This window comes from Anas acuta, chromosome 1, assembly GCF_963932015.1.
Source record: "Anas acuta chromosome 1, bAnaAcu1.1, whole genome shotgun sequence".
In the NCBI taxonomy this organism is placed as follows: Eukaryota; Metazoa; Chordata; class Aves; order Anseriformes; family Anatidae; genus Anas; species Anas acuta.
In genome coordinates this window covers 3,988,366-4,002,413 of record NC_088979.1, presented here as the reverse complement: position 1 = coordinate 4,002,413, position 14,048 = coordinate 3,988,366, and the positions used below count along the sequence as shown (strand labels likewise).

General features: G+C 47.7%; 1 protein-coding gene across 15 annotated transcripts in view; it reads left to right on the top strand.

Moving 5' to 3' along the window:
• TENM4 (teneurin transmembrane protein 4) overlaps positions 1-9,754 on the top strand; it is a 1,646,934-nt gene extending 1,637,180 nt beyond the window's left edge. For all 15 annotated transcript variants that reach the window (XM_068654787.1, XM_068655360.1, XM_068655430.1 and 12 more), the window contains one exon: positions 2,998-9,754. In XM_068654787.1, coding sequence (XP_068510888.1) covers positions 2,998-3,756 — 759 coding nt within the window. In that variant the 3' untranslated portion in view covers positions 3,757-9,754. The remainder of the gene's footprint in view (positions 1-2,997) is intronic.
• The last annotated feature ends 4,294 nt before the right edge of the window (positions 9,755-14,048 follow it).

Below are 14,048 nucleotides of genomic sequence, written 5' to 3'. Positions count from 1 at the left end.
CCAGTAGAGGGGTGGGTGCTGCTTACTTTCCTTCTATATGAAATCCAGATGAGCAGTGGAGCTGTGGAAATTGTATGACTTCATATAATGTCATGAAGGCAGCATTGTTATTAGGTAAAGGAAAGGTCATGTATTCTATTATTGGGTCATAAATTGTAAAAAAGACTTTAAAATTTTGGTTTACCTTTTGTAGTGGACAGTTGCTGATCTAAAATCAAATTGATTGGGAATTTGACCATGAAGTTGAAAATCAAAAAATTTGACCTCAGGCCAGAGGGTCCCAGCTTGACAGAGCTTGTGGAGCTTGATGAAGGTAGATCGTGTCAGAGCTGTTGCCTGTTGTACCTATCACAGCATGTGCCAAACAGGTTACCGTCCTTCCTGAATTAATGGCAAACTCAAGGACATCACCCAGTAAATGTCACTCTACAGCTGTTGTCAGCAGAAGACTCCCAACCAACATTTTAGAGTAATAACAGAATCACAGAATCATAGAGGTTGGAAGAGACCTTCAAAATCATCTGATCCAACCATCCCCCTACCGCCAATGTCACCACCAAACCCTGTCCCCAAGCACCACGTCCAACCTCTCCTTGAACACCCCCAGGGACGGGGACTCCCCCACCTCCCTGGGCAACCCGTCCCAAGGCCTGACCGCTCTTGCTGAGCAGAAATGTCTCCTCATTTCCAACGTGAACCTCCACCGGTGCTACTTGAGGCCATTCAGAGACAGCAGTTGGAGGGGTCTGAAGCCAAACCATGAGCTGAAAATAAATTTATTTCATTTTAATTAATTAAAATTAACCAGTGTGGATGATAAGAGGTCCAGTGCAAGACCTCACTGCCGAGGCTTCTCTCATTTAGCAGCATAAACACAATATTACAGACTATGTCCTTCTGGCCCAAACCATGCCTGGTGCTGTCCAACTTACCCAAGGTGATATTGAGTAGCTGCTGCGATTAATTAATTCTAGGTATCCCTGACCACTTAACTTCTGGTAAATATAGCAATGCATATATAGAGAAGGGTGACAGATAAATGACCACAGGAGGCAGAAATGTGGTGCAGAAGACCTGATTTACATTCCTGAGTGAAGGATCTTGCACTAAATGATGATTCAGTGCGAGTAACGAGAAGGAACTTTTCCTGTTGCTTGTAAAAGTTACTGAGCAAGATGGAAGAGCAATGTGGCAGGCTTGGGTCATGGGGAAGGACCACCTGGAGTCAGCCCATAGGAGATGCACCTGAGAGGAATACATCCCCATTTAAACACCTCTTAAGATGAAATACCTAGCGAAGGGTGTGCGATGTGCACTTATGCAGAACTGTAAGTGTTTCATGGAGTCTAGAAGCCTAATTGCTTCCTGTCCATCATCGGTGACATCTTCATTAATTACGTCCATCTTTTCCATAATTAGAGCCCTTGTTCAGCTGGTGGGGGAGCTATCAGACTGTTAATTAGATCGCTCTTTGGGCTGTATGTGAGATCCCCCACAGGCAGCATGGGGAGAACCAGAAAGAGCTCCTATGGCTGCTCCAGCAACTATGCTAGCAACCAAAAAGGGGGAGGAAAGGGGGCTTCTGCAGCTTTCTTGGCACTTTGAATAAAAGTAAGTCTTGGGTCTTAGGTATTTCGATGTTGATTAAACCCAACACTCGCCCTTAAACTTGTGTACCTCTGTTCTTTTATAGTTTTCTCCTCTATAGAGCAAAAACTGCTCATAACCACTGAGCAAGTTACAGTGCAGGATGCTTTATTTTGTTTCTCTAATGGTTTGAAACCCTTCCTTGGAAACGGCTACCAGGGAAGCAAGGGTTCATCTCCCTTCCCTCACCATAAGTCGTAGTAAAGAGGTCAATGCTGAAATGTCTGCATTGTCTGAAATGTCTTCTTACAGCCAGGGAAGGATGTGAGCCTTTAGCTTGTGGACTGTTTAAGGCAATCTCCTTCATGGATGTTAAATTTCCTCAAAATAATTGGAGTGCAGCAAACTTTTCTTTGTAGCCTATTTTTAATCCTGGATGTCATTACTTTATTGAACTCAGCCGTTGGCAGTGCCAGGAGAGTTTTGTCGTAGCATCCTCTTGCTTTTGTGAAATTTGAGCAAATAATTGTTCATGAGCAAGGGTTTGTAAGAAGATTGCGCTGCCATGAATTGATGAGAGCATTTCCAAAGACATTTTGCAGTAATGATGAGCTGCTGACTCGCTGTGTGCTTGCTCCATTATACGCTAACAGCAAAAGTGACTTTGTATTGTACCTGACTACAAATGATCCAGGCTGTTGTCTCTCTGCAGTTTTTCTTCAATATAAGCTAAAACTCGAACATCAGGTATGGCAGGCCCTAGCTCAGGGAGCCTGGCACGTTGTAGAGGGTCTGCAGGAAATAGGATTTGGATTTAGGGCCCTCCTTGAGTTTTAAACAACCTGCTTTGGCCAGGCTGAAATGGGATGTAGAGGGGCTGTGGCCACTTCGAGGGTCGTACCTCTGATGCAGGCCTTTTGAAAATGGCCCAAAGAGTTACAAGGTGAAGTTAAAATAGAGGCAATTGTTACAGATATTTTCATACTTTGTCACAGAAACCTCAAAGCATTTTATAAAGCATAATGGCCACCGAATTCTCTGTGAGTGATTTCTTATTTTCAGAAAAAGATTGCTGCAGCACAAAATAATAACTCAGCCAGGTGGGAGAGCCCAAATGAGACCCCCACACTACTAAAGCAAAAACTCCTTTTCTAACTCTACCTCTTTCTATCTGTAAGTGTAACTACAGTTCCATTTATTGAAACAATGAGTATTAAGGGGAATATCCTGGCATGTGTCTCTTCTACTACAAAGAATTAAAAATCTGAAGAAAGTTGATGATGAAAAAAAAAAAAAAAAATGGAGCTCCTCATTAGATGTTCAGCTGGTCTCCAGCATGCAAAATAATGCCTTTGGGTCATCAGGCTTCTCTTTCTAACATATCTTTTTCTTTTTTCTCTCTGTTCGCAGTCAATTTTGGGGGTCCAATGTGAAGTGCAGAAGCAGCTGAAGGCCTTTGTCACCCTTGAGCGCTTCGAACGGATCTACAGCTCCAGCATCGCCGGGTGCCGGCACGTCAAGAAGAACAAGAACTTTGCCTCCGGAGGCTCCATCTTCGGCAAAGGCGTCAAGTTCGCCATGAAGGACGGGCGCGTGGCCACCGACATTATCAGTGTGGCCAACGAGGATGGGCGGAGGATCGCGGCCATCCTGAACAACGCCCATTACCTGGAGAACTTGCACTTCACCATCGACGGGGTGGACACGCACTACTTCATCAAGCAAGGGCCGTCGGAGGGCGACCTGTCCATCTTGGGCCTCAGCGGCGGGCGGAGGACCCTGGAGAACGGCGTGAACGTCACGGTGTCCCAGATCAACACAGTGCTGGGTGGAAGGACTAGACGTTACACGGACATCCAGCTCCAGTACGGCGCGCTGTGCCTGAACACTCGCTACGGGACCACCTTGGACGAGGAGAAGGCCCGCGTCCTGGAGCTGGCCCGCCAGCGCGCCGTCGCCCAAGCTTGGGCCCGAGAACAGCAGAGACTGCGGGATGGGGAGGAGGGTATTCGCTCGTGGACAGAAGGGGAGAAGCAACAAGTGCTAAACACAGGCCGGGTACAGGGCTACGACGGCTATTTTGTGATCTCAGTGGAGCAGTACCCAGAACTCTCAGACAGCGCCAACAACATCCACTTCATGAGACAGAGCGAGATGGGCAGAAGGTGACAGAGAGGGTCCATACGGTGACTTCTTGCCAAAGACAGCTACTCTTTTGTGGCCACTTACCTGACTGTGTTGTACTCAATCCTTTTTCTAAACTGAACAAGGTGGGGGGGAGGAAAATAGAAAGAGAAGGAATAATATGGTTGCACTGTAACTCATGCAACATCCTTTTTTTCCCCTTTAATTTGGCCTTCACACGTTTTTTGCAATGAACAGAAGGTATATTTTGCCGTAGTGTGATCACAGTGACATTTACTGTCTCTTGTCCTTTTTTTTTTTCCCCTTTGTGAGGAATTTGAAGTGGGGAGTCGTCAACGTACGTCCGTAGGTGTGAAGTGCGAAATGGGTGTCTGTGCTAACTTGTGTCATCCTAACCCTTTCTGATTTGGGGCAGGGACAGATAGCCTTCCACCCAAAAAATGGGGAGCCCACGGCGTGCCGGAGAGCTCTTCCTGGGAAGAAAGGAAAAGGAAGACGACACTGATTCCTTAACGCCGAAAGCGACCGACCGTCCGAATCATGTGCCTCAAAAGAGACCTTACAAGTAGTTTTCACGTTTCACTTGGGACTTAAAGTGTTTTTTGGGGGCTCCTGCTGAGCAGAAGTAGATTATAGAGGCAAAGGAGCTGATTATATTAACTTGCAAGATGATTCTCTTCCTTCCTGAACTGGAATAAAAAAAGAAAAAAAATCAGTCTTTTTTCATTATGAGAGTAGATACTTTTTGTTTGTTTTTGTGTGTGTGCGCAAATCCTGGTTTTAGTTAAAACCTAGCAAAAGCCAAGAAAGGGACTCCTGCTCTATTGAGAAAAGCTAAAATAAATTCTCTCTCTCATACGTAGAGCTGTTCTATAGGTGGATTTAATGCACCCATGTTGTACATTTGCTAATGGCATAACTTCATTAAATGTATAGTGTTTCAGTACACGAGGCTACGTGTTTAACAGTCCACTGTGCTGTATCTGATAAAACCAGTTAATTTTTAGGAAGCTGATTTGAATTTAAAAGTAGTTATAGTATCCCAGTGACATACCACTGAAAATTAGAGCAAGCCAAACCCTGCTTTTCCTGATTCTGGAGCTTGTATTTATTGGCTGGGAAATGCAGTTTTGAGTAGCATGCTGGCAAGTCATTTATGACTATGGCAGATAAATGTCTCTAGGGGACTTTGGCAGCAGGGATTTTAAAATGTTTAATAAGTAGCAACAGCTTGTGCATGGTGGGACAAGAAGGAGAATATTGGAATCAACCCTCTCACTGTTTCTTACACGAGCTTGAATTTAACGGAGAGCCCAGTTGACTGTTAGCAGTGAAGAAAGGGAAGCTTGGCTAGAAATGCCCACTACAGAGGGGACCAAGTGCTTTAATAAGAAACTGCTGACAGAGTTACATGGCATGCTAATGTAATTTGTATTCACATAACCTCTGTGCTCTGGAAGTGTCCTTGAAATTCAAGGGAACAAGGAGATGAGATGAGCATCCTCTTCCCTGCCTGAAGCAGCCCCGCGGTAGCAAGGGGCCGTTCCTGCAGGCTGAGGCATCACCCCGCTGGCCAGCCCTGGTCCCAAACAGGCATCTCACACTGACACGTGCACATATCCTGACTCTAAGAGCTCTCACCGTGTCTCTCTGAGAACATCTCGGTCCTGATTTATTTTTTTTCCCCCCATCCGCTTCACTTTATGCTGCCTGGTTCTGCAGAGAGATAACCCGAGATGTGCAAATCCATGCCAAGGCTGTTTCTTCACTCAGTGCCCTACCTGCAATGCACCCCTGAGCCAGCCCACCACCACTGGCATCCTCCAACACATCCCGATATTCCTCTGCAGGCTCCAGCCCCCAAAACAAGGCATGTTGGGCACGTGCTCCTCGAGCAGCAAAGTTTTGGCAGCCCCGGTGCTATCGCGGTTTCCCCGTAGATGCCGGCTGCCAGCTCTGTCTGCCTTGCCTCTCTGTTCCCGGGTGCTTGCCTGGAGGAAGGTATGGGATGGAAATTCCCCCAGCAGACTGCTCCTCCTTCAGTTCCCAATCCTTCGGGCTGCACGGCCGTAATTTCGGCAGCTGCAGAGCCCCAGGGCTGACCCACCTTGGGGCCACCCACCGGTACAGCCCTGAATTCCTGGCGGTCCCTCCTGCTTGCAGCAAGGATGACGTTGCTGCTGCTGTAACCAGCACTGTGCTCCCCACCACCCCTTGCAGCACGCAACCTTTAGAGCTTTGGCAGGCGTGAATCGCAGGCAGCTGGGCTGGAAAGGGCATCGGGCTCCGGCAGAGCCAGCTGGGAGGAGCTGCAGAGCCTGGGCCAGCTCAAGTCCTTGGCAAAGGAGCGGTGGCTTTGGGCAGCCGCTTGCCAGGGATGGTGAAAAGGCCATGGCATCACTGCCTGTGTCACTGGTATCCAACTCTTGGCAAGCCTCGGTTGTCCTGAGGATGCTCTGGTGGGGACTGGGGCAGTGTTAGCCAAGCCAGCAGCTGCCACCTACTTGGAGGAGGCAGCATCACCTTTCCAGGGCTCCCCAGTTCCCCCTCCCTGGGGTACACCAAGAACAGATCCCCCCCTACCAGCTCCTCGACCAGGTGGACCAAAAAAAAATAAAAATAAAACATGGGAAGCTGGGAGGAAAGGCGTAAAAACGTGTTGAAGACCTGTGGCATGGAGAGAGCTCGGCATGCATCCCATCATCCAGGTAGCTCCGGCGAGAAGCGACGCTTCCATCCCCATCCCCATCCGCGTGTTGCAGGAGGAGCAGAGCAAGAGCAAGCCACGCAGCCACGGAAAGAGACTCGAGCGTGAAACATTCCTGCTGGAACCCTGCCAGCCTGAGACGGCACCTCTACAGCCTTACAGACCCTTCAGGTTATTACACGAGCTGGTGACTTGGAGGAGCTCTCCCAGTTTTCAAGAGTCTCACGGTCCCTGGAGCCGGGAGCCGTCCTGCTCCGCACCACGGGGTGCACCTCTCAGCATCCTCCAGCACCGGCGGGGTGCGACTGCCCACCAGCAACATGAAGGTCTTCTCCTGGACCTGCGCCCTGTGCAGAAACTGTGGACAGTATGTCAAAAATAAAAGGAAAAAAAATATATATGTAAGGGTATATACATATATATCTGTGATGCTCGTTTCCTTATCGAAGCCTTTAACCAAAAAAAAAAGGGACGGCCATCCGGTGATGGATACAAACCTGCCTGAAGATGTCTGCTATGTTTTCTGGACATAGTTCTGGGCACCCTGCTGTTAGTGGCCCTTTTTGAGCAGGGAGGTTGGACCAGATGACCTCCAGAGGTCCCCTCCAACCTCAACCCTCCTGTGATTCTGTGATTCTGTTCCTGAAACTTCAGCCTCTGTGAAAGCTTCACCTCTTCCACTTGACTTGGGTGGTGAAACTGGAAACAAACATTTTCAGCCTTGAACCCCTGCATTTCCCTGTCCGTTAATGGAAAGTCCTTTTTCTAGGGGACCCTGTTGTGCTTTCCCATGGAATTTAAGGGATGAGGCTGACGGCACAAAGAGGGCTGAGCCATGCCCTGCCAAGCAAGGGGCTGCTCTCAGCTGTTCCCCAAGCATTTCCACTCAACTCCCGGCCCCGTAGCTCTTTCCCAGCCCTTGTGCAACCCTGATTGCCTCCCTGCAGGACCACATTGTGGCTCCCCAACCCTTCATGCTTTGCCTGTGGGCAGCGGGATAGCAGTTCCTCATTTCTGGAAGGCTGGGAGGTCCTAGGCACCACTCCCACCATGCTAACCCCGTTTATCCCACCTCTGGATGTGCTTCTGGAAGCCAGTCAAGTGCGTGACCATGGCTGTGGAGAGTGTCACCGTGGCCTCAGGCACATTCATGGCTCAACTTCGAGATCTTCTGGATTCCCCAAAGCGGCATCCCTTCAAAATGCAAAGGATTGGATTAAATTCCCTTGAACTCCTGGGCTTGTCTCCAGCTGGAAGGGTTGGGTGAAGGGCTAGGACCAAGCTCAGTTTGGAGGAGAAACTCCAGCATCCCTGACCACTGGATCCCGGTGTGAGCCGTGGGTGAGGAGACAGCTCCAGCCCTCCATAAATGTTGCTGGGACCAAAACGTGCTTCATCTGAAGACACCCAGACACAAGCTGGTGCCATGAGGGCTCCGCATCTCAGGATCATCCCACGTGCTCAGCCCGAATTGAGAGGACCAAAACTAATTTGGCATCACAAGAAATGCCCCAGTGTTTGTTACCTCCGAGCTCTTCATTATTTTTTTTTTTTATCCCTTTCTGCTGAAAATTGGAGCTCGGAAAAATCATTGAGCGGCAGTGACCGGAGGGAACCACGCAGCTCATCATATCTGTGTCGGCACGGCTATTGATCAGAGCCACAACAAATCGGAACGATACCAGGCGAGAGCTGATGAGACAAAGGTTGTTCAGAGCCCGGTGCTTGGTTCGGGTCTGAAAACCACGGATGATTGGGAGCCGGCTCCGAGCCCCCATCTGGCTGCACGTTAGGAGCAGTGAGGGATTTCTGTAATATATCTGTAGTTGCTTTATTGAGCGTAGGGAACCGGGTGAGATTCTGCTCAGTCTATTATACGGGGAGTGTAACCAGAATAAATCAAAATTGTTTAAAAAAAAATATCCACACAAAAAAAAAAAAATCTAATAAAGTACTTTTTCAGCTGTGACTTGTAAGTGTCACCATGATAGATGGCAGCACAATCCATTATGCAAAGACAAGGCTCTTAACATGAAATTTTAGAATTCAATTTTACGATTTACAGGGAGGGCCCCCCTCATATTTACAGCGCAGCAGTCTGTTTCGATTCAATCTCTGCGTAATTGAAACCAGGGCCACGGATCTCGGTTACTCACTCAGCCGCTTTTCGAACGGGGAGGAGAAAGAAGCGCCCGTGATGTTAATAACGGAGCTAAAAAGATCGTTTTGCTTGTTAAATCCGATTTGTTTTACCCACCCGTGCTGGCGGCGAAGGGCCGTGTGTCAGTGCTGCTGGGCTGGGGTTTGCTGGGCTGAACCTGGTGTCCTCCATCCCACAGCGTCCCCATCCCATGCCGGATGCTCTCGAGCATCTCTTTTTCTTACAAACCCTCTTTTTATTACTATCACTAAATATGTAGATATGTGAATCCCCCGGTTACACCGAAGAATTTCCCTGAGTTTTATAACAAGTAAAAGATTTTTTTTTTAATTTTTTTTCCTCATCCCTGCAGTACAGTTAAATAAAATTTCTTGCTACTGTCGAGCAAATTTCTAGCAGCCCCCGCAGGGACAGGAAGCCTCGTGGTGCTCCTGGGCATCGCGTGTCCTGGGGGCTGCTTCCCGCGGTGTTTTTCCACGCTGTGCTACCCGAAATGACCCACCAAAGGGAAACCTTCTGTGTCTCTTGCCTGCTTTCCTTTAATTAACGTAAAACTTTGTGTTCCTGACAAAGTCGTACATGGCTCAACTGTTAACTCCCACGCTGAGGGTCAATGCTTTCTGGGCAGGGGAGCATTGAAAACCGTGAGTGAAAATTAACTGAAATATATATATATACACACACATATATATATTTTTTTCTTTCCTCAGAGCTGAAAACGGTTCAAGCAAACAATAGAACTTTCCAAAAAACCTACGACTTTTGGGCAGTTCATGGATGTTGTTGAAATAACCAATCAAAGAATCACACTTTTCTATCTTAAAAAAAATAATAATGTTTATTTTGTGTGAGGACTTCTAATGCAGCTGCACCTGAGCAGAGGACTTTGTATTAAAGCTGCATCTACAAGCCTGGCACTGGAGACTCTTGTCATTACCCTGTGTAATAATTTTCCTGAAGTCTGGAACTAATTTTTTGAGAAATTTTTTTTCTCGACACTTTGTGTTTCTAATACTGTATTCTTGACTGTGTAAATACAACCAGGCTGTAAATAAGTGCAGATGTAGATACCTTCTAGAAAAACAAAAAACGAACAGACAGAAGTGACCGTGTGTAGCCTTCGGTGACAAATAAAAGAATATTTTGTGTTTAAATAGCTTTTATTATTATTATTAATGAAAATGTTGGATTTCTTCGTCTCATCTGCTTGCTCCTGACATGGGGGTTGGAGCTGGAAAGCCAGCCCCAAGGAGATGGACCTGGCACAGGCTGCCCAGAGAGGGGCTGGGGGCTCCTCCTTGGGGATCTCCAGCAGCCGCCTGGACGTGGGGCTGGGCCCCCTGCTCGGGGTGGCCCTGCTGGAGCAGGGCTGGCACCACAGGGACCCGCAGCTTCCCGACACCACCAGCCACTCGGGGTCCTGTGAATTTGCACCCTCGGGAGCATCCCCACCTGTGCAGGACCACAGCTGCCCTCGGGACTTTGCAGCTCCATGGGTTAAACCCTGGGATTTTGGGGCATCCTTGTAGCACTGGGGGAAGCCCCCATCCTGGCAGAAAGCTCTGCTCTCCATTCAGAAACCAAACCCATGAAGACCTCTAAAATGTTTTGCTATGAATAATTTTCTTCCCATGGTAGAGATTATTTCTTCTCCCTGTCGATCAGGTGTTGCAGGTACCAGCATCAGACATTTCCATTTCAGCAGGACCAGGGAGGGTTACAGGTGATCTCCTGTCTCACACACTATTAATTCACAACATTTGTTGGGTCAAACTTGCAGAAAACCATTGCACAGCTCACAGAGACTCTACTTTCTACCACCTCTAGACCACGCACCAGCATTTTGCATCTGGTAACAGAGTATTTCAGTCTGGGGGAAGCTGTGTGGTGCTCAAGAAAAATCAAGTCATCACACCTCCCCCCTAAAAAAAAATCAAGTTATCACTTTCAGCATGTAGGCATCAGAAATAGGGGAATTAAGTTTCTCCTTTCTCCTTTGGCTCTAAACAGAGTCAGAGGGACCCGTTCATACCTCTTTGTGCACATTTCTGAGGTTAGGTGAGATGTGTCCAAGTGCTGTCAGATGCTGGCTCATAAAAGGTTTCCCAAAGGTTTCTACCCATTTGTGGCCATTCCTGATGGGAGGTTATCCTCTCCATCAGGAGAATGTGTTGTATTTGTTTCTCAGCCTTCAGCTTCCAGTGCCAGACCTGGTACAGTTTCTCCAGCCACTCTACAGAGCAAATGTTCCCCAACACCAACCCCTTCACTATCCCAAGCATGATAAACTCCTTCAGCCCCATGGCACAAGGACTACCTTCCACCTGAAGGATAATTTATCCATCCTCTGAAGGTTTTGGCTACCTTTTCTTAAGCAGGAGCACAGGTTTCCCTTACCTTGTGAAGAAAGTCAAGGTCTTGTTCCTCTGCTCATGGGCATTTTTTATCTCCTAGGCAGGCTTTGGCCCCTTCTGTCTTGCCACCGAAAGTGCATGTTGAACCAATTACACGGTGACCTTGAAGCCTTCCTTGAAGCCACAGGTTTCTGAGAGAAGCCGGCTATCCCGCGGATCTGATTTGCAGCCTTTGTTCCAAGACAGATGCATTAGTTTGCGTCAGGCTATTATTCACGAGGCTTTTCTTGGGCTGTGCTCAGCCAGGGGACTCACATCCCCCTGTGCTAGTGACCTGCCCTTGCTGGTACCCGCCGTCCATCACTTGGTGCGCCACCTGTGGTTTATCATCAAAAAATGCCCTGCTTTAAATCATTGATAACTATATCAAAATGCATCGGAGCATTTAATCCCTGAGGGTATCCAAGGAAACGGCGACATTTTAAGTTGCCGGTGGACCAGGTTTGGCTCTGCTCCGCATGGTCACGCCAGATAAGACCAATGTTTTAATCAAAATATTACGGGTAGTAAATCAAGTGCTTTCATGAGAGCCGCCCTGCCATGCCAGTTCAATAGGTCAGCACAGACTTATCACGTCGTGTTTTAATAGGGGCCGTAGCCAGAGGCCTCTGGCTTATCTTTCAAGAGGCTGCCGGGAGATTTTCCTTGCTTTTGAGCAGGGCCCAAAGGAAAATTTGTCCTCTTCTGCATGCCTCATAGAAAGCAATTAGCCTGGGCGACATCTCACGTACAGTCGGAAAGTGCTGAAAATAAAGAATGGGGATTAGGTTCAGATGGGAGAGGGAGAAGTGGAGAACAGGTGGGTCGTCCCTACAGGTGTCTGGCAATGGTGAGCCTGGTGGCCTTTCCTAGGGACAAAAAGATGACCCTTAGCTCTCTTGCAGAAAGACGCAGGTCCAAGACACAAAAAAGCCGGGCTGCAAGTGGAGCTGCAGCTGAGAACAGGGACAGAGACTCCTCCACAAAGAGCAACGTGCGTAAAAGCAATATCTCATTATTAATATGTCCCCTTGAAGCAACTGAGGTTGGTCTTTGCCAAAACATGACAATTTCAGTTTGGAGCAGTCATTTACGGAGAAATTTCCAGCTCCCTTGAACGCAGCATGCTAAAACACCAAGGGAATCACATGAGTTATTGTGATTTGGGATGTTTTAAAAACTCTGTTTCTCAGGTTCTGACAGGGACACTGCTCCACACACCAGCCCACTACATAAACCACAAGCCCTAGCACCTCCTCCTCCAGCATGCCTGTTGGAAAAACACAAGCTTTGCTAAGCCCTTTCCAACACATCCTTGTCAGGATTTCCTCCATGAAGGATATCTGGAGCCCGTGCAAAGGGCAGCACGTCCTTTGGGACAGCAGCTCTGTAGCTCCAATTCAGAGACAGGCCAAATGTTCAGACTTAACAGATCTGCTTGGTCTGCCTGGTTGGATATTTCTAGAGAAAAAAAAAAAAAAAAAAAAAAAGGAAACAAAAACATTTCAGCACATGCAGTTCTTGGCTCCACTCAGTGGTGAGGGAGCTCAGGTACTCTCCTCATGGTGGAGAACAAGAAAATGGCCATATCAGGTCAGAGGAGACCTTTCCAGCCCTGTAGATAAATGTAATGGGGAGGAATATATGAGCAGGACAAGAGCTGCATCCTTGCAGTCAACATCACAGCATCTTCAGGCTGCAAGCCAGCTCATCTCCCCCTCTTTGAATTGAATGATACAGAACCATGGCCAAAATACAGCTCTGGGTTTGGATGTTGCTCAGCCTGCTCAAATGCCTCCAAGTCCACCTCTTGCAGTCACAGTGCAGCTTTTAAACTTCAAGTTCAAATCATGTTTCATTACCTATGGGGCTTCCTAAGTAGGGGAAGTCAGTGACCAGATCATTACAGTGAGCTTCTTCAGCAGTCAGTCCCCCAGGTGAGGTGCTACAAGCAAGCAGGACCACACAACACCTTTGCTTTTTTTACAAATCTACCTTTGTGTAATCCATGGTCCCAGATTTTGATTAAAAAAAAAAAAGTATTAAAACGTACTTTTGTTTTGGCAGGGGGGTTGGACCCAATGTCGTGAAGTCCCTTCCAACCTCTGCATTTCTGTGATTTCTCTGTGATAAAAGCGGTTGGCAACATATAAAGAAAGAAGGATGTTGCGTTCATTTACAATAGCTGTACTTCATACCTGTGCTGTGTTTCGTGTTTAGAAATCTCCTTCGAGCTACAGAAAATATTACCTCAATTTTACAAGTGGGACAAGTGAGGCACTGAGGTTAAATGTTTGGCCTGAGATCACTCGGTCAGGGGATAAATAATGAAAAAGCCGTGACTCAACGGCCCTGTGCCACTCGCTCACTGGCGTGACTTCTACTGAGCTGAGTTTCCTGTTCACTGCATCTCCTAACTTTGCTATCTGACTCATGGCATTTTTAATTAGAGCTGCTCCCACACCCTCTTAATAAAGTAATATTTAAAAAGGGATGATTTCAGGCTGCAAAGATCAAAGAGCATTTGGGAACGGCACCAATGGCTATGCACCTTTGTGCTGGCCAGGTCTCTCATCACTAGAGGTGAGCAAGCTCTTTTCCATGCTAGAACTGGAAGAAAATGCACAAAACCTGGACAACAGTCAAGGAGGAGGACCCAAGGGTAGCCCAAGGGTGCCCCCACATCAAGAATCTTGCCAGCTTGTTGCTGAGATCTTCAGAGCCCAGTGAGTGGGTAACACCAGGATACAGGAGGGTTTTTTTCAGCCCTGATGTTAGCAGCAATGCTTGGGTTTTGTTTAGGGACCTAAAATGGCACCTGTATGAGGTTGGCACCCTTGGGAGTGCCTTTGTGGTCATTCTGGATATGTTTTGCATGAGGGTCCTCTTCTTTTCGTATCCTATGTCCTTCCTTGCGCCAGCTCAGCTTAGGGACAAACAGGGCAGGAGGATAACGTACCTGCATCACTCTGCCTCACCTCCACACCTTCATGCTTTCCCCTAGTGCCTCTGGAAGTCCCACCAGAAAAGGCCACCTCTTGCATTTGGTGGGACG